The sequence below is a fragment of the Bufo bufo genome, chromosome 5 (assembly GCF_905171765.1).
Source record: "Bufo bufo chromosome 5, aBufBuf1.1, whole genome shotgun sequence".
NCBI classification, from domain to species: Eukaryota; Metazoa; Chordata; class Amphibia; order Anura; family Bufonidae; genus Bufo; species Bufo bufo.
In genome coordinates, this window is record NC_053393.1 from 205,543,507 (window position 1) to 205,562,593 (window position 19,087).

The 19,087-nt window shown below is 46.4% G+C and overlaps 1 protein-coding gene across 2 annotated transcripts in view; it reads left to right on the top strand.

The window, feature by feature from the left end:
• The window catches only part of TOPBP1 (DNA topoisomerase II binding protein 1), a 318,299-nt gene that overhangs the window by 283,281 nt on the left and 15,931 nt on the right, over positions 1–19,087 (top strand). For both annotated transcript variants that reach the window (XM_040434494.1, XM_040434495.1), the window contains exons 17-24: positions 4,217–4,343; positions 4,958–5,098; positions 6,492–6,594; positions 7,359–7,551; positions 8,009–8,238; positions 8,501–8,658; positions 11,096–11,201; positions 11,791–11,954. In XM_040434494.1, coding sequence (XP_040290428.1) covers positions 4,217–4,343; positions 4,958–5,098; positions 6,492–6,594; positions 7,359–7,551; positions 8,009–8,238; positions 8,501–8,658; positions 11,096–11,201; positions 11,791–11,954 — 1,222 coding nt within the window. The remainder of the gene's footprint in view (positions 1–4,216; positions 4,344–4,957; positions 5,099–6,491; positions 6,595–7,358; positions 7,552–8,008; positions 8,239–8,500; positions 8,659–11,095; positions 11,202–11,790; positions 11,955–19,087) is intronic.

Consider the following 19,087-nt stretch of genomic DNA (forward strand, 5'->3'; position numbering starts at 1 on the left):
CCTACGTATTTCAGCCAAATGCCTTTTGTCCTTGGTCACAGCAACAAGTGTTTTCCAATATGCGTAGTTGCACTTTGTTGCTTTTAGATGATTTAGATTTTAAACAAGTGCTGGATGCATCTTTATCATGGATTGATGACCTGTCAAAGTGGCACTGACTGTTTCTTCGTTCTTATGTTTTTAACACATTCGTGAATGACAGCTAAATTTCTCATGGCCTCTGTTTGTTTTTTTTAAGAGCACAAGCTCTTGTTGATGTGGCATATCAGCTTTTTTGCACATCTTTTATATTATTTTTACATTGTTTTTGTGTCTAAACATCTGTTTGGATGTGAGTTTTATGTGCAGTGTTCGCTTTATGCATTTTATTGTTAAATTCCTTTTTCTCGCCCATATTCATTGGGGGACACAGGAACCGTGGGTATAGCTATGTCCTCTAGGAGGCGTTGACACTAGTAAAAGCTGTTAGCTCCTCCCCTGGCAGCTATATCCCCTCCAGCCTGGAGAGAGAGCTTCAGTTTTTTCTAGTGTCAATAGGAGGCAAGACCTCCCTGCTCTGCAGGGAATCTCCTGAAGATTTTTTATTTTATTTTATTTTTTTCCTTCTTTTTCAGATGGGAAAACAGTGGACGAGAAAACACTGTTCTCCCGGGGTCGAGTTGCGCCAGTGCCAGTCACCCGCACTGCTGCCTCCCCCACAGAAGACAAGGTGGACCAGGGCAGCCTTGCTCCCCTGCATCCCGCCAGCCAAGGGGTCACCTAGGTCCACCAAAGAGATGACCCAACCGCCATACCAGACTCCTGCCACTCCGGTGCCAGCTGCTGAGGAGGTGACCCTGCTGGAGAAGGTGACCTTATAGGCCCACTTAGGGAGGGTGAAGAGAAGAAGATGAGGTGAGTACACGGGACTAGGTAAGTATGAAGCCCTCTTCCCCCTCCCCCCTTTTTGAAGATCTGGGTCGCCCTAAGGAGATATCAAGGGTTAATGGCCAGGGGACTTTATTTAGCTAAGAAACTAGGCCCCTAAGAAGAGAAGGGGTTAATACGGCGGGCGCCATGCGCCACCAACAACACGCGGCCCCCCATCTCTCACTTCCCCTCTAGGCCGACGGCTTTCCGGCTCATAGAGGGTTAATGTATCCTCTTACCGGGCTCCTCCAGCGAAAGACTAAAGCGCAGGGCGAGTCCCACTCCCAGCTATTTCAGGCGGCAGTGTCCTCCATATTCCTCCTCTTTCGGGAGCAGGCGCCAAGTGCGCCGCTCCGAAAGGGTTATTGCGATCGCGGACGCCTGAGCCCTTGCGCGAGGCACTTACTTTGCATGGGAGCACGGAGTATTAGACTCCCGCTGTCACGAGTTCCCGGCCTCGGGGTGAACATCCCGGTCTTCGGGGCGCCGCAAAAAAATTTAGGCCCCAGCTTCAATTGGGGCTTACAGGTTCTTCCTTCCCCTGTTGTCATCCCGGCCGCGGGGCGGCACCTCCGGCCGGAATGTGTTATGTTGCGCACCGCTCCGGGTTCCTCTTCCCTCCGGCTGACTTACAGTACCGCCTAGCTGCCGCTGCCCCCGCACCCATCAGCACCGCCCCTGGGTTTCAAGTTCTTTTTTAACCCTTCCTGGCCAGCCACTTCTGTTAGGCCGGCACCGGATTATCAGGGGTTAGATGGGCAGTGAAAAATTGCTTAATATTGCACAGTTAACCCCTTCCTGCCTCTTATCCACTTGAGCCTAGGCATGCCAGTGTAAAAAAAAAAGGAGAAATAAAAACAAACGTTAACATTCATACGGGCCCTACTTCCTTCAGTCACAATCCACTCTGACTGTGTGGCACCAAGCTGGGCCTGTGCCCTATACCGGACACGTGACGACCGCTCATAATTTCCCAATCTGCCCTCCGCGGCTGTTTTGTTGATAACTCCCCGCCTGCACAATACAGTGAAGGACACCTGAAGAACCCCCACTCCGCCCTCTGGGGCCGTTTGGTTGATAATCCTCCACCAACGTAATCCAGTGGAGGACCTCTGACAGTTCCCAACCCACCCTCCGGGGTAGCTTGGTTGATTAATTTCCTCCAGTGCAATACAGTTGAGGACCTCTGGAATTCCCAATCCACCCTCCGGGGTCATTTGGTTGATAATGCACTGACTGCGCAACACAGTTGAGGACCTCTGGAATTCCCAATCCACCCTCCGGGGTCGTTTGGTTGATAATGCACCGCCTGTGCATTCCAGTGGAGGACCTCTGGAATCCCAATCCACCCTCCGTGGTCGTTAGGTTGATAATGCACCGCCTGTGCATTTCAGTGGAGGACCTCTAGACTTCCCATTCCACCCCCTGGGTAGTTTGGTTGATAATCCTCCACCTGCGCATTTTAATAAAGGACCTCCAACTTCACACTAATTCAGACTCTGTCGTGCACCTGAAGCAGTCTCCCAAGATTGCATCTACGGTGGCCAGCAACACTGTTGTATGCTTACCCCCTTCCATATGCAGAGTCATTGCACTTCTACGGGATACAGTACTCGCTTTATATACTGTCCCCTTCCTTAGGTGGACTAAGTACGATAACACTGGTTTTCAGTGCCATCTGAATTAGTCCTCTCAGTGCTCCAGGCTTCCCCCTGAGCCCTTGCAGGGGTTTTCACTCAGACTCCTGTCCTGGAATGTAGTTTTTTCTGGTTGCTATCACATCCATTAGATGGGTGTCCGAGTTGGCGCCGTTCTGTTCCAGAGAACCCTTCCTGGTTATTCATAGGGACAAGTGGTTTTCCGCCTGTCCCTTCTTTTCTTCCGAAGGTGGTCTCTGACTTCCATATTAATGAGGAAATTCCTTCCCTCACTGTGTCCATCTCCTTCACACCCTAAGGAACAGGAGTTACACCATTTGGACGTTGTGAGAGCTCTGAAGCTCTATTTAGCAGCCTCCAGTCCCTTCCGCCGTACGGGCTCCCTTTTTTGTCTTTTGGAGGGTCCTCGCAAGAAATTAGTGGCCTCCAAGGTGGAAATCGCACTTTGGATTCAGTCTGCAATTGCTGACGCATACTGCACCCGGGGAAGGGTTCTGCCCTTAGGTCTCACGGCTCACTCCACCATAACGGTGGGCGCATCTTGGGCTCGGAGGAATCGCGCTTCGGCTGCACAATTGTGTAAGGTGGCTACTTGTCCTCCTTACACACATTCACAAGATTTTACCAGGCGCATACTTTGCTTCGGTGGACGCTGTCTTGGGCTGCGTGGTTTTGCAGGCGGCAGTTTCTTAGATGCCTGCAGGGACGCTTGCTTCCATGGGTCTGTGGTTTTTCCCTCCATGTGGACTGCTTTTGGACGTCCCACGGTTCCTGTGTCCCCCAATGAATATGGGCGAGAAAACGAGATTTTTGTATAACTTACCAGTAAAATCTCTTTCTCGCTCTTCATTGGGGGACACAGCACCCACCCAGTGTTGTGTTTCAACCACAGTTGTAGCAGTTTCTGGTTTGAACCCCGTTGGGTCCTTGGCATGGTTGGGGTTCCATGTTTTTTCTTGGTTGGCTTGCTTCTCCTACTGCTTCTCACAAACTGAAGCTCTCTCTCCAGGCTGGAGGGGGTATAGCTGCCAGGGGAGGAGCTAACCGCTTTTACTAGTGTCAACGCCTCCTAGAGGACATAGCTATACCCACGGTTCCTGTGTCCCCCCAATGAAGAGCAAGAAAGAGATTTTACTGGTAAGTTATACGAAAATCTCGTTGTTTCAAACTTATGTTGAATGTGGACAATGTGCAGGGTGTCTGCATTCTAAAAATATGTAGGGAGTTTGTGTGATTTTATTTTTATTTTTTTTATACATTTTATAATTTAGGTTTTATTTGTACATGTCAAAATTGACCTGGCCACCAGAAGTGCAAAATGTTCAAAAACCACTGTCAGCGAAAGGATTAATAATGGCATATGCTACACTATTTATAGGCAAACATAATTTGCCAATTTTGCTAGAGTTGTTTAAATACAAAGTCAACTTTGTCTTTTTCATGTATGGCGTTTTTCTCATCACTATCAAAACAAATTGTTACACGTTTACAGCAAGACCCATTGGGTAGCTTTTTATGTGGCATTTATCCCTTCTGGATAGTTTTTTATTTTAAAGGGGTATTCCCATCTAGGACATTTGCCATACGTGTGAGATGGGAATACTGCTGAAACTTAACAGATATAACACTCCATATTTTTTGTTTTCTAGGTGGTGCTTTGATGAGGGTGTAACTCACTTTATTTATCAGGGAAAACAGAGTGACACCAACAGGGAATTTAGATCTGTAAAGGACAGGGCTGGCATCCACATCGTTTCTGAACATTGGCTATTGTCTGTAAGTGTCTTCTAGGTTTTGTTTCCTCCATAAGCATCTGAATGTAATACATTAGGTATTCTTTATTATTTCAAAAGTTACACAAGTATTTGAGTTGCTGTTATAAGTAAATTAATAGTCTATGCCGGTTGTTATAACTTATGCCCTGACCCTCAAAGCCCCCCATAATGAACAAAGCAACAGGTGTAGCATGCACACTGCTGCTCTTGCCTCTCTATTCACCTCTATGGGAGTTCCAAAGACAGATGAGTACAGCGCTAGGCTATTTATGGAACTCCCATAGAGATGATTGGAATAGCCGTTCACATCACTGACCTGCCGCTCTCTTAATTTCGGGTTGTTCCAATGGGTACGGGATCCCCGTTTACGTGATCAATGTGGTTCCCAGTGGTAGGACACCTGCTGATCTAATAGTTATCCACTATCCTGTGGATAGGGGATAACTTGTAACAACCGGAAAACCCCCTTAAGCTGATGGTTTTGTAGTCAGTTATGGACTGGGGAATTGGTATTCCTTTAAATAAAAGTACATACATGTTTGTTTTAACTGTATAGTTCCTATCTTTTTGTGCTTGTCATGTTAATGTGCATTCTTTTGCTTTTTGACTGAAAAGTGTGCAGAAGAGCAAAAAAAAGTCCCAGAGTCTCTTTACCCTTATACATACAATCCAAAAATGAGTCTTGACATCAGTGCTACACAAGATGGAGCGCACAGTAGCAGTAAACTTTCTACAGCAGTCTCAAAACATGATGAGGTATGAGTTACTTTAGTCTTGTGTGACAAAATAACCTGTGCTCAGTCTACGCCATTTTTCCCTCTGAAATAGTTCGAAAATAAGCTTAAAGGGATTATCTTATTATTCTATTAGCTCAACCAAACCATTTATACATTAAAATATTATTTAAAAATTGCCTGTGTAGATATTGCTGTCACTTAGTTGCTATGGCGCCCCCTGGTGTTCTTTTGATTTCCTCTTAGTGTCCACTTCATTTGTCCAGTGCAGTGAGAAGCTGCTCCTTGTGCTCTGATTCTTATTGACTGAGCAGGAATCACTTTACCACCTTGGTAAGAAGGGATCCAGGCAATGCTATTGTGCTCCTGGACACGTATGTACACAGCACTGCACACATTACGTGGATATTCTGGTAAGGCTACTTTCACACTAGCGTTTTTTCCTGGATCCGGCAGGATTCAGCAAAAACGCTTCAGTTACTGATAATACAACTATCTGCATCCGTTATGAACGGATCTGGTTGTATTATGTTTAACATTACCAAGACAGATCCGTCATGAACTCCATTGAAAATCAATGGAGGACGGATCAGTTTTCTATTGTGACAGATTGTGTCAGAGAAAACAGATCCGTCCCCATTCACTTGCATTGGGGGTCATGCCGGATCCGTCTTGCTCCGCATCCCAGGACGGAAAGCAAACTACAACATGTTGTGGTTTGCTCTCCGGTAGGGGAACGCAGCCAAACGGAACGGAATGTATTTTGGAGCATTCCCCTCTGTTAAGTTTAGTTTTGTCCCCATTGACAATGGTATTGAGCCCCTATGACGGATGTCAATACCAGAACACTAAAACGCTAGTGTGAAAGTAGCCTAAGAGAAGCAGAACAACAGCAGGGACCCTAAAACAAATACACGGGAGCAAATGATAAAATGTATTTATTACTAATTCATTTCAAAGAAGAGGAACTGGGGACCCCTCACTTATCAGGATCAGTGGTCTGACCCAACTCTTCACATTTTTAGGCTGGATTCTTAAGTTGTGGCCAAAACTGCACCTACAGGCAGATTGGCATGCTTTTCAAATTCGTTGCAGCTATAAAGAGCTTGACAGTTACTGGATGCTTAGTAAACTGCTGTTTAGCTGCATGGCCATTAACAAACTCCTTTTAGCTGGAAACTGAGCCAGTCTGTTTCCTCAGCTGCATCAGGCGAACCCGGTTGTATGGGTTTTCTGACTAATTGATTAACCTACAGTTACTATAAAAAAAACTGAAATAAAGTTCATTCTTGACACGGTTGATGATGCCTTCATGTGTGCTAGTCTATTATTCACATTTTTTTGTGCGTGTCTCTTGCAAATGTGCTGTGAATAATTTCTCTAACAATTGCTTTGGTTGGTTTTTTGTATTTCAGAATAATGGACTAACAGATGACGATGATCAAATAGCTGAAATTTCGCCTCTAAAGACGAATAATACTGGAAATGCTCAAAATGAAGGAAGTGAAGTAAAAGGAGGTATAAAGTACACTTCTTAATTGTGGTTTGTCCAGAAGGATTTTTCTTTAGCCTTTTAGTAATGCACTATAAAATGGGTATGAGGCTGGGTTTCCTTAAAGCCACAATTCCCCGAGCATGCAGCGCTTGGGTCCTGGGTTTAAATCCGACCAAGGACAACATCTGTAGGGAGTTTTTTCTTCAAATGTGAGTGCATGTTCTCCAAATGTGAGTGCTGAGGCCTTTGATTGGCTGCAGCCCTCACGGGACCAAGCCACTTCCTGGTCTTGTGGGGAGCGGAAGCATCCAGGGGGAGGCAGCAGTTTGGGCACAGCAGGATCACAGACATGAGTGGCTTATTTTTGCTTATAGGGTACATTATGAGCATTGGATTTGTCAGATCCTAGGTTGGAAAACCCCTTTAATTGTATAGAAACCAGCTTTTCAACAGATAAAGGGCTCATAACCATTTCCGTATTGCGAGCTGCAAACCACAGACACCTTCTGTGTGCAGTTCGCATTTTTCTTACTCCCTAGAAAGTACTATTCTTGTCTGCTATACTATAATTTGCAGAACAGACACAAAGATGCAGACAGCACATGGATGACATCTGCGTGCTTTTTTTTTCTTTTTCTTTCAGACCCATAAAAAATAATAGGTCTATATGCAATCCGCAAAAAATGCGAACGGGACACAGATACAGAATAAAGTCATGTGCATGAAAATGATGTGTGATTATTTAGGAATGCATTATTCTTATTATGTTCTTTGCTCATGTGATCAGCTCTTACACAGACTCTAGAAATGAGGGAGAATTTCCAGCGACAGCTTCAAGAGCTAATGTCAGCAACATCAATGGTGAAGGCTCAAGGACAGAGGACGTCATTGAGCAGAGCAGGGTTTGATAACTCTCCTTCCACTCCTGAAGGAGTTCGTTCTAGTAGAAATGGTCGTAGCTGGGTGCTGGAAGCAAGAAGGTACTGGTTTGAGAAATTGTTAAATGGGGTTCTCTGGGATTTACATATTGATGACCCATCCAATATGAGATCGGCGAGGATCCAACTCCCAGGACCCCCGCTGATCAGCTGTACGAAGAGGCTGGGACGCTCCTTCCTAGGCTATATGACATCATGTTCATTGGTCACATGACCTAGATGCATCTCATTCCCATTCAAGTGAATGGAGCTGAGCTGCAATATGCTGTACTCGGTAAACTGCAAGGAGGGCACGGCACCTCAAATAGCTGTTCTGCAGGGACACCCGCCCTTCTCATATTGATGACCTATCCTGGGAAAAAGTCCTAAATATGTAATTCCCAGAGAACCCCTTGATCATAATGACTTAATGTATTCATACTGAGCAATATGTGATTGTTTTTTCCTGTATTGTATTCGTTGTGATTATTACAACACAGTTGTTTTACTGTACTTTTAGAAATACTCGCCAGCCCACAGCAGATCTGAATACAGAGCCATCACAAAATGAACAAATTATTTGGGATGACCCCACAGCAAGAGAGGAGAGAGCTAAACTTGCGAGCAACTTGCAGTGGCCCAATAGTTCTTCTCAATACATGGAACCTCCTCAGCCAAATATAAAAACTCAAAATGATGATCAAGCCCAGTTTAAGGAATCCTTAACGGACACAGAATTAGCTGATATGGGTAAGAATGCATGAAAGCCATGCCTGTGTGGGTTGTAGCATATGTAGCAGTCATAGATTTTGCTGAAGCTCTTAATCACTTCTCGCTGCATTTGCCTTCATAAACATATAGTTTGCAGTGAGAACATTAGCATTCTTTTTTTTAATGCAGTTAGATTAGCTGATTATTTGGTAGTTGCATTAGTTTTCCCTCGCCTTCCCCGTTTCAAACTTTATGATAGAAAAATTAAAACTAACAGGTAAATGTTGCCCTTGTGTTGCAGAAGCCTGTGAAATGGATAACACTGCAGCTGAGGTATTTAGAAAAGGAAAAGATTTCCAATCTCCAGCCAAAGAGGACCAGATAATCCCCACTCCACGGGCTCCCAGTATTGCCTTTCCACTAGCCAAGCCAATGGTGGCTCCACAGCCCAAGGAAATGGTTAGACTTTGGATTCATGCTGCTGTTCTGCTATTTGCACATTCTTTTTGCTCTGCAAAATATATTTTGTACAGTCTTCTTCACATCATTAGCTCCATGTGTGCCAGCATTGTAGATTGTAGATATTAGTGAAGTCTATAAGGTTGCTTGCTTTGATTAAATCAATTTAAGTTATGTCTTAACGCAATATACAATTTAGTGGATAGATATTAAAGGGGTTATCTCATGACTAATGTAAAAAAAGAAAATCAGGTATAGTCCAGTACAGGGCTGGCCAACCTGCGGCTCTCCAGCTGTTGTAAAACTACAATTCTCACCGTGCCCTACTGTAGACTGATAGCTGTTAACAGTCTAGGCATTTGGGGAGTTGTAGTTTTGCAACAGCTGGAGAGCCGCAGGTTGGCCATCCTTGGTCTCTTTCTAACTAAGCTTGAACCAGCCCTGTACCTCACATGGATCAATAGATATCCCCAATCATTGCTCTGCTAGATTTATATTAAGCTGGCAGCTCAAGGGGAGATCCCAAGCTGTTTAACACCTTACGTGCTGCGTGCAATGGCGCCTGACGTATGTAAGCAGTTATAGAGGGAGTGGACTCCCTCTGTAGCCCATTGGCACCCCGCAAAAGAGATCACGAGGTGCCAATGTCAGTGAAGGCAGGTCGAGGCTTAGTGTAGGCCTCAGTCCTGCCTCCAACATCTTCCAGCAGTCTGCGCCACTGGTCAATGTCAGTAAACATAGAATGTGTCGGCAGATAACAACCATTTGGCCCATCTAGTCTGCCGAATATACTGAATACTATGAATAGCCCTTGGCCCAATCTTATATGAAGGATGGCCTTATGCCAACCGATGCATGCTTAAACTCCTTCACTGTATTTGCAGCTACCACTTCTGCAGGAAGGCTATTCCATGCATCCACTACTCTCTCAGTAACGTAATACTTCCTGAAATTACTTTTAAACCTTTGCCCCTCTAATTTAAAACTATGTCCTCTTGTAGCAGTTTTTCTTCTTTTAAATATTCTCTCCTCTTTTACCTTGTTGATTCCCTTTATGTATTTAAAAGTTTCTATCATATCCCCTCTGTCTCGTCTTTCTTCCAAGCTATACATGTTAAGGTCCTTTAATCTTTCCTGGTAAGTTTTATCCTGCAATCCATGTACAAGTTTAGTAGCTCTTCTCTGTACTCTCTCTAAGGTATCAATATCCTTCTGGAGATATCTGTAGAGCGGCATGAGCACCTCCCTCTTTCTACTGGTAATGCCTCTCCCTATACACCCAAGCATTCTGCTAGCATTTCCTGCTGCTCTATGACATTGTCTGCCTACCTTTAAGTCTTCTGAAATAATGACCCCTAAATCCCTTTCCTCAGATACTGAGGTTAGGACTGTATCACTGATTTTATATTCTGCTCTTGGGTTTTTATGTCCCAGGTGCATTATCTTGCACTTATCAACATTACATTTTAGTTGCCAGATTTTTGACTATTCTTAATTTTCCTAAATCCTTTTCCATTCGGTGTATCCCTCCAGGAACATCAACCCTGTTACAAATCTTTGTGTCATCAGCAAAAAGACACACCTTACCATCGAGGCTTTCTGCAATTTCGCTGATAAAGATATTAAACAATATGGGTCCCAGAACAGATCCCTGAGGTAACCCACTGGTAACAAGACCATGGTCTGAATATACTCCATTAACTACAACCCTCAGTTGTCTGTCTATCAGCCACTGCCTAATCCTAATCCAGTATAGCCCTGATATTAAAATGCATTGCACTATATGTGCAATGTATTATAGAAGCGATCAAAAGAGCACCTATTCTTGTCCCCTTGAGTGACTATTAAATAGTTAAAAAGTAAATAAAAAAAATTCCAATAAAAAAAATTCCAATAAAAAAAATTCCAAAAATAAAAACTATACATGTGTGGTATCAGTGCGTCCGTAACAACCCGCCCTATGCAAATGTCATGTAAATTATCCCAAACGGTGAACGTCCTAAAAAAAATAACAAAAAAAGCCAGAATTGTTGCTCTTTTTTTAATCGCCACCAAAAAACCTGAATAAAAATCGTGTGCACTCCAAAATGGTACCACATGGGTGGGTCGTGGTATACAGCGATGCAAAAACATTTTCTTCTTAAAAAAGGTTTTTTTTATTGTACAAATGTATTAAAACTATACGAAGTTAAAAAAAAAAAATGTATTTGGTTTTGCTGTATTGTACTGTAATTTTATTCTACATAGAATAAAAAAAGTTACAGCTCTTGGAAGGCGACAATGAAAATATGAAAAACTGGTTAGTAAGGTCCACAACAGGCTGGTCACTAAGGGGTTAATGTTAGCAAATGAAATAATGTGAATTGTACACTTGTAATCTTTGTCATATGTTTTCGTTATAATAAACTGATTTTACATTCTGGACGTTTTATTGCAGAATGAAGGCCCGGTAATGGAAGAGAGAGATAAGGAACGTCGATTCCAGCTTTCTTCCTTAAATCCCCAGGAAAGAATTGACTACTGCCAGCTCATAGAAGAGCTAGGTATCGGTTTATACTATAGATTTTACCCTATTTTTACTACACTGCACTGCATTGCTTGCGTCTTAGAATCGACATGATGTATGATATCCTAATTATAGGCTAGTTCACTTGAAGTGAAAGGTCAGAGCACCCAACAAAGATTCAAATGGAAAAGCTTCCATTACTTTTGTACCATTAGCGTGTACTTTTCTTAAAAGGGTTGTCTCACATCGTCAAATGGCATTTATCATGTAGACAAAGTTAATACAAGGCACTTATTAATTTATTGTGATTGTCCATATTGCCTCCTTTGCTGGCTTGATTCATTTTTCCATCACATTATACACTTCTCGTTTCCATGGTTATGACCACCCTGTAATCCAGCATCGACCAAAAAGGAAAAAGCCTATGTGCTGGTCCCGGCAACCAGAAAGGCCAGTGCTTTTTTCTATAGTGTGCAAGCACAGCCACCGATGCTGGATTGCAGGGTGGTTGTAACCATGGAAACGAAAAGTATATAATGTGATGGAAAAATTCGTCTATCCAGCAAAGAAAGCAATATGGATAATAACAATACATTAGTTTTTTAACGTCATTTGTTTGCTTGCAGGTGGAATAGTGATAGACAAGCAGTGTTTTGACCCAAGTTGTACACACATTATTGTTGGACATCCACTCCGTAATGAGAAGTATCTTGCTTCAATGGCAGCAGGGAAATGGGTGCTTCATCGATCTTACCTGGAGGCCTGTCGAGCTACAAAGCATTTTATCAAGGTACTAATGGAAATGAAAACCTTACTTATGGTCTATATAAAAGTTAGACTTTAGCAGTAAGGGGTTCCTTAATATATTCTCTGCATCTTGCCATTGTGCAAACCCTGTCTAAATTTATCAAATAGCAACAAAATAGACTGTAAAAATTAAAGGAAGGGCTGACGTGTTGCAAGGACCATGGACTTACACCTTCATAGCTGTCGGCTTAATGGCTGTCCTGTCTTCCCCATACACACTTGATTTAGTCAAGTGTGTATGTGTTTCTTTTTCTTTATTGGTGAAATAAAAGAAAGCTGCTACCAGACACATAGTTGCGGCTTATCTCCCAGGAGAACAAAAGTATCAAGCATTTAAAATCAACGTGTCTTCTCTCCCCGTCCCTTATGGAAGAGTTGGAAGCACCCCATACACAATGGATTGTCAAACAAATCTGTCATTGTCGTGGGTATGGCCAACAATATTATTTTTTTTTGTATGGGGACCTTTAGGCCCACTTGTTCTCAGTATGGGAAAATTCCCATACAGTAGATCGGTTGCAGGAATTTCTGGACTGAAAATCGGTCCATTCATCGGAAAGGGTTATTTTGGCACAAAGCGCATGAAATTCTGCAAGCCGGATTCAGGTGAATGGGACAGTCACAGAAATGTCTGCCACAATCTGCTGAATTCATCATCGTGCGGGGACCCAGACTTCTATGAGCTGTTCATTTGATGGGTCATAAAAGTAAAAAAGAAAATAAATGGGCGGTTCTCATGGGACAAGTTTATTCAGTGTAAAGCCCAAGTCGAGTTATGCCACTTAGGGTCCATTCACACGTCCGGATGTGTTTTTCGGATTCGCAAAACACGGACACCAGCAATGTGCGTTCTGCATTTTGCGGACTGCACATGGCCAGCACATTTTCTTGTCCGCAATTGTGGACAAGAGTAGGACATGTTCTAAATTTTTTGCGTAACGGTAGTGCGGATCCGGACAGCACATTCCGGCCCCATTGAAAATAAATGGGTTCGCACCTGTTCCGCAAAATTGCAGAACGGATGCGGACCCATTTCTCGTGCATGGCATTGGGGGACACAGCACCATGGGTATATGTCCAACTACCACTAGGAGGCGACACTAGACATAAAAAAGTGTTGGCTCCTCCCCGTTGGGCTATACCCTCTCCACAGACACTAGGCAGCTCAGTTTTGTTCTAGTGTCCATAGGAGGCAGACCTGACCTGCTTTTTTGTGCAGGTCATCCTGCTACTTTTTTATTTTATTTTTTCTTTAATCATTTTTTCTTTCTCTGCAGGTTTCGGCCTGCGGCAGGGGTGGCTCCATCGTGTTCCACTTTAGTTGCCCCCCTGCGGGCGCGTACTCAGGTACCTGGCAGCCACCCAGTCCCCAAATCTGCTTCCGCAGTGGAATTCCGGCAGTCCCACGGTTCCCGTGTTGAGTCCGCCGAGGGGGTGGTTACTGCTGCGCCTGAAGATGTCTGAGGGTGAGTATGTTAGATTAGGGATCCCACCCTCCTTCCCACGCCTGGACGCGTTCCCCCCTCATGTTCCCTTCCCGGATACATGATACAGCTTTATTGCTGTGTGGGACAATGACTTGCCTCTGATAAGCTGCCTTGCCTCTGCTAGCTTGTGGGTTTTTTCTCTCAGCTGTATCCTGGCCCCTGAAGCCCCCGACCTTCCGTTGTTTCTCTCCCTGGGGGTCTCTTCCTCAGCTCTCTCCCCCACCTGGCCCCCGTTCGTCGCGGCAATTCTGGGGCACTATCGCGGTCGCGGCCGTTCGCTCCCGGCCGCGCTCCATTACTTTAGTCCCCGGCTTTTCGGGCCTACTAGGCCGCAACTCCCCGCCCACTTTTTCTCTTCCCGGGCTTTATCACGTCTCCTCCCCTCCGTGGGGGGAGCCTGGGAGGGGCCTCTTCTGCCTGCCAAGCCGGCCCCAGGTTCTCTGCTCTCTCTCTGAGAGGCGGTTCTTTCTCCGGCTGTCGGCTCCTTCTTTCTGCGGTCGCCGGCTCCTGCTATCTCCGGTCGCCATCTTCTGCGCTCGGTGCGCTGCACAACTCCTGGGGTCCGGTAGGCAGCCTCTGGCTGATTGCTCCACAGGCCCCTTCCCTCTCTCCCCTCTCTATTGCTGCATTCTCCTGCAGCCCTGCCACCTGAATGAGGTTTCCTGCCTACTATATAGCTGCTGCAGCACCTCTTGGGAAATGTTGTTTCCGGGGTTAGATAGGTCAGCCCTGCTGCTCTATGGGGCCCTCCTCTCCCGGCCTCCGTATCGGATCGCCACGATTTTCGTGCGTCCGTTGTCTACGGAGGTTTCCACGTGGTAGGGCCCCCTCCCGCGCGAATGGGCTCCCTCCATGGCGATCCTTCAGTCCCTGGCGGATTCGCTAGAGCGCTACCTACAAATTGCGGTCTCCTTCCCCCCCTGTGCCACGCGCACGCTAAGATACAGGGTCCCGCAAAGAGTAGCCCATGGACCACCCTTGGGTGGTCTCAACTAGCTTCCACCCCTCCCCGGCATCCTCGGGTCCCCCAGGACAGGCCGGAGGCTGGTGACGAAGCCTTCTCTGTCAGTTGCCTCTGGGGACACCTCTGCACCGATTCCCTCGGAACAGAGCATCAGGCGGTCTTCCACCATGCAGAATCCTCTGCGTGGTCAAGTCAAACGTGCATAGTGGTTCCTACCCTACCAGGTTTGGTGCCCCTCTAGTGGACTTTCAGATGGCGCCCTCCTGCCTGCACAGGTAATTACTGCATAGGTAAGGCAGCCGTCACCGTGCTTAGCAGCTGGGACACCTACGCGGTGTCTCTGGTATGTACGCCCTCGTAGGCTGTGCACGACAGACCTTCCTGGCCCCTATCCAGGGGCTATGTTCTAGGCAAGCTGATAGTTCAGGCAAACGCCACTTGTAGGGTTGGCTCCCCTTCTCGGCCTCTAAGGGTTCTTTTGTAGTGCCTGTACCAGAGAATACAGGCCGGCCTTTATGCCGTGGCGATTACATCTGTCTGTTTTCAGCTGCCTTGTTACTTTCATAGGTAGAGTTCCTGCTGACTGGTTAGGTGTCCCATGCGGCACTATTTCCCCCTACCGGGCGAGATACACAGGCCGCCTTCAATTGCTGTAGCAATTGCACCTGTCTGTTTCCAGCCACCTTGCTCCCTTCATGGGTAGAGTCCCTACACTATCTCCTGATGCTGTATCCAGTATCCCTGGCGGGCTCTTTTGTTCCGTGCGGCACTATTTCTCCCTTTCCGGCGAGATATAGAGGCTACTCTGAATTGCTGTGCAATTGCCTCTGTTTGGTTCTAGTGGGCACCAGGCTACCACCTTGTGCCCTTCATTTTTATTTAACCTCTCTATCTCCAGGAGCTGTAGCCGTTGCTTCTGTTTGGCCTTATGGTGCGAGATATTGAGGCCACTTTGTAGTGCCGTTGCCACTGCAACCTCATCTAGAGTGCACCAAACAGCCATCTTACTCCCTTCTTAGGTGAGTTTCTGCACCGTCTCTGATGCTGCAGCCGTTACACCTGTCGGGCTCTATGGTGTGCCATGCGGCCCTATTTCCCTCTATTTAGGTGAAATAGAGGGCATTCTTCAGTTGCCATTGCACTTACCTTGTTGTGGTGTGCACCTGTCATTCCTTGTGGTACCGTGTGGCCCTATTTTTCCCTTCCCGAGCGAAATATAAGTGCCATAGCTAACGTGGCAGCCGTTGCACTTCTCTGGTCCTAGGGTGCTCCATGTGGACCCATCGCTCTAATCTTAGACCTAGTACCTCGGCCATCTCCAGATGCTGTACCCATTGCACCGGTCTGGTCGTATCTCTACACTACACAGCCTCATTTCTACATTACAGGTTGAGGACCTGTACCCTCCAAATGCGGTTGCATTCCTGGATGCTGTGGCTATGTTTCCACCCTCCTTAGTGTGCAACATGCAGCCACTTTACCTCGGTTTTCGGCGTGTATTTTTAGTGTCCCTGTCACCGTTCAACCCACGTGCTGGGCCCTATGGTGCAATCTGTGGCCCATACGGTTTCTGTATTACTGGGTGCTTCCTTCCCCGGGCACTAATCTGTGCTGCGGATGTTGGTTACTTCCCTTTTCGGCATCCTGGTTCAGCTCGAATATGGTAGCCATATCTGGCAGGGGTGGGCCAGCCCAACCTCCTCCTTGTCGGTCTATTTCTACTTCTGGTGTACCCAGTACATGACTGATCTGTTCTGATCTGGTGGGTGGTCCACATACAACCACGCTCCCTACACCATGGCCTGGTGGTTGTTGGTTTTTGTGCTAAGGTTGCTATTGCCATCCTTATCAAATACTACTTTCGGCTGCACTCCGCGTTCCACATATTATAAAGGAGTATCCGCGTTTCCTATTACAGGGCGGACCATTCCTCGTGGAGTACAGTGATCTCCACTGGATCTTCTCCTTGTTGGGATACGTAGCTTGCTGAGCTCCGGCCGCTGCGGTAGTTTTTCGGCCATCACTTGATGTCCTCCGCCACACGGAATCCTCCTGGGGTCAGCGACATTTCCTCGCTGGACGTCCTCCCTGATGAGTCAGGGACAGAACCACTGAGCGTCACACACCTGCCTGGTAGGTGAATATTCTGCTGATTGCTCTGACATAGGACAGGGTTCCGTAGTTCCTTCTGGGTCCGGGTGTTCTCTTATTTCTATGCTTAGTTGTACTATCTAACAGAGGGCAGTCCTTTGGGACCTTGCTATTGTCCTCGCCCATCCGGTACTCTCTCCCCCTGGGAGCCTTCTGTATGTCGGTCGCAGCTGGTTTCTACATTTCGTGTAGTCACTCCCGCTCCTTTTATAGCGACTTCACCATTCCTTATGCATATGGGCATCTGTTTTAGTGGTACAACCCAAGCCGCTGTATTTGCCCTCCCCGGGACAATGTATGCTGATTGCTAGCCACTATTCTTTGAATGGCTAGTTGTCCATGGCCAATTCCTTCCCATAGGGTGGTTCTTTTCATTTTTTTCTTGGATATTCTGGTTTTTGTTGTCCTCTGGTGGTTCAGTTCCTGGTTCCTTGTGAGCCCATTGCGGGTACTCCTTTCTGGAGTCCCTGTCACCGTTCATTTGATCACTCAGATTCTGTAGGATTATCGTTGTTTGGGAAGGGACCTGGGTTGATTGTTCCCCTTGCGGGTTCCAATAGCCTTTTGGACCTCATGGGATTCATGTCTGTCTTCCCATCCTCCCACTTCAAGTACCTGGTGTTGAGTGGTTTAGTGCTACGGTTTGCATTTCCACCTTATGGTATCCTTCGGGAGGGACCCCTCCTGTTTGTAGAGCCTTCCTCCTTAGACTTTTGGGAGTACTCTCCTTCTCCTCCCATGTCTCTCAGTCCAGTGTATCCCTGCTGAGATTTACTTGCCCTGCATCTCCCTGATACTTCATTTGGCCGGAGTTTCTCCGGTCTTGCGCTTCTCAGCGATTTATTTTATTTTCAGGGGCTCGTTCCTCGTCTCCTGGTTTTGGGATGCAGGTCTTCTCTTTTTTTTTTTTTTTTTTACCTGGCCTTTACTTCCTAACCCCTCCCTTTCCAAGGGTTGGCGGTTTTCCTTAGCGCCTTTGGGAGTTTTCTCTTTCCAATAGGACGTTTATCTTCATCACCTGCTTCGCGGTGGGGGGAGTCCTGCTCCCTTCATATGTGAGCCTTGCTATGGCTTCCCTCTCCCCAGTGTGCCCCTGCTGAGATTTCCTGGGCTTGCATCTGGTTCCCTTCTTCCCTGATAATGAGTTTCGCCAGAGTTTCTCCGGTCTTGCGCTTCTCAGCGATATTTTGTTTTCAGAGGCTCGTTCCTCGTCTCCTGGTTGGGGATGCAGGTCTTGTCTTTTCTCTCTTCCTGGTTTTTACCTACAACCCCCTCCCCTTCCAGGGGTTGGCGGTTTCCCTTAGCGCCTTTAGGATCTTTTCCTTTCAATAGGGCGCTTAACTTTTTCACCTGCTTTTCGGTGAGAGGAGACCTGCTCCACTCACATGTGAGCCTTGCTATAGCTTCACTCTCTCGTTTGGCCTTCAGTGATTCCAATTTCCCTTGCTCCCCTGGCCCTTCAGGGGTTGACCTCAGGGTGTTTGTGCTTTCGACTGAGACAATTGGGATGTTGGGTAGATCCGATACGCGATGCTGTCCTACTTTCCCTCCAGCCTTCGGCTGAGCTGGGTGTTCCTTTGCCTTCTTCTTGCATTTGGGACCTTCTCCCAGGCATTTGTCCTGGGGTGCTGGCAGTCGTCACTGTGGCCTCCTTGGAGTTTCTCCCTTGTTATGAGGCTTCCTGCCTATTCCGTGCTTTTCTCCTGTTGGGTCACATGGTTCTCCCGCACCTGTATGCCCACAGGTGGCATGGTTGTTCTTCCCACCCTCGGGGACTGCTTTGGGACGTCCCATGGTGCTGTGTCCCCCAATGCCATGCACGAGAAAATTGGATTTTTTGTACTCACCGTAAAATCCTTTTCTCGTAGTAGGCATTGGGGGACACAGATCCCTCCCTATGTTGTTTTACTTCAGCTTCTCCGGGCTGGTCTCTTGATCTTTCCCGGTACGGGAGTTGTTGGTTCCTTGCCTTTCTTCTCTCTCCTACTGCTTTTGGTACAAACTGAGCTGCCTAGTGTCTGTGGAGAGGGTATAGCCCAACGGGGAGGAGCCAACACTTTTTTATGTCTAGTGTCGCCTCCTAGTGGTAGTTGGACATATACCCATGGTGCTGTGTCCCCCAATGCCTACTACGAGAAAAGGATTTTACGGTGAGTACAAAAAATCCAATTTTTGCAGACGCGTGAATGGACCCTTAAGGCTACTTTCACACTAGCGTTTTTGCTGGATCCGGCAGGGTTCAGCAAAAACGCTTCCATTACTGATAATACAACCGCCTGCATCTGTTATGAATGGATCCGGTTGTATTATCTTTAACATAGCCAAAACGGATCCGTCATAATCTCCATTGAAAGTCAATGGGGGACGGATCCATTTTCTAATGTGTGAGAGAAAACAGATCTGTCTTGCTCCGCATTCCAGGACGGAAAGCTCTCCGGTATAAGAACGGGACGGAATGCATTTTGGAGGATTTCATTTTGTTCAGTTACGTTTTGTCCCGGAATATTAACGCTA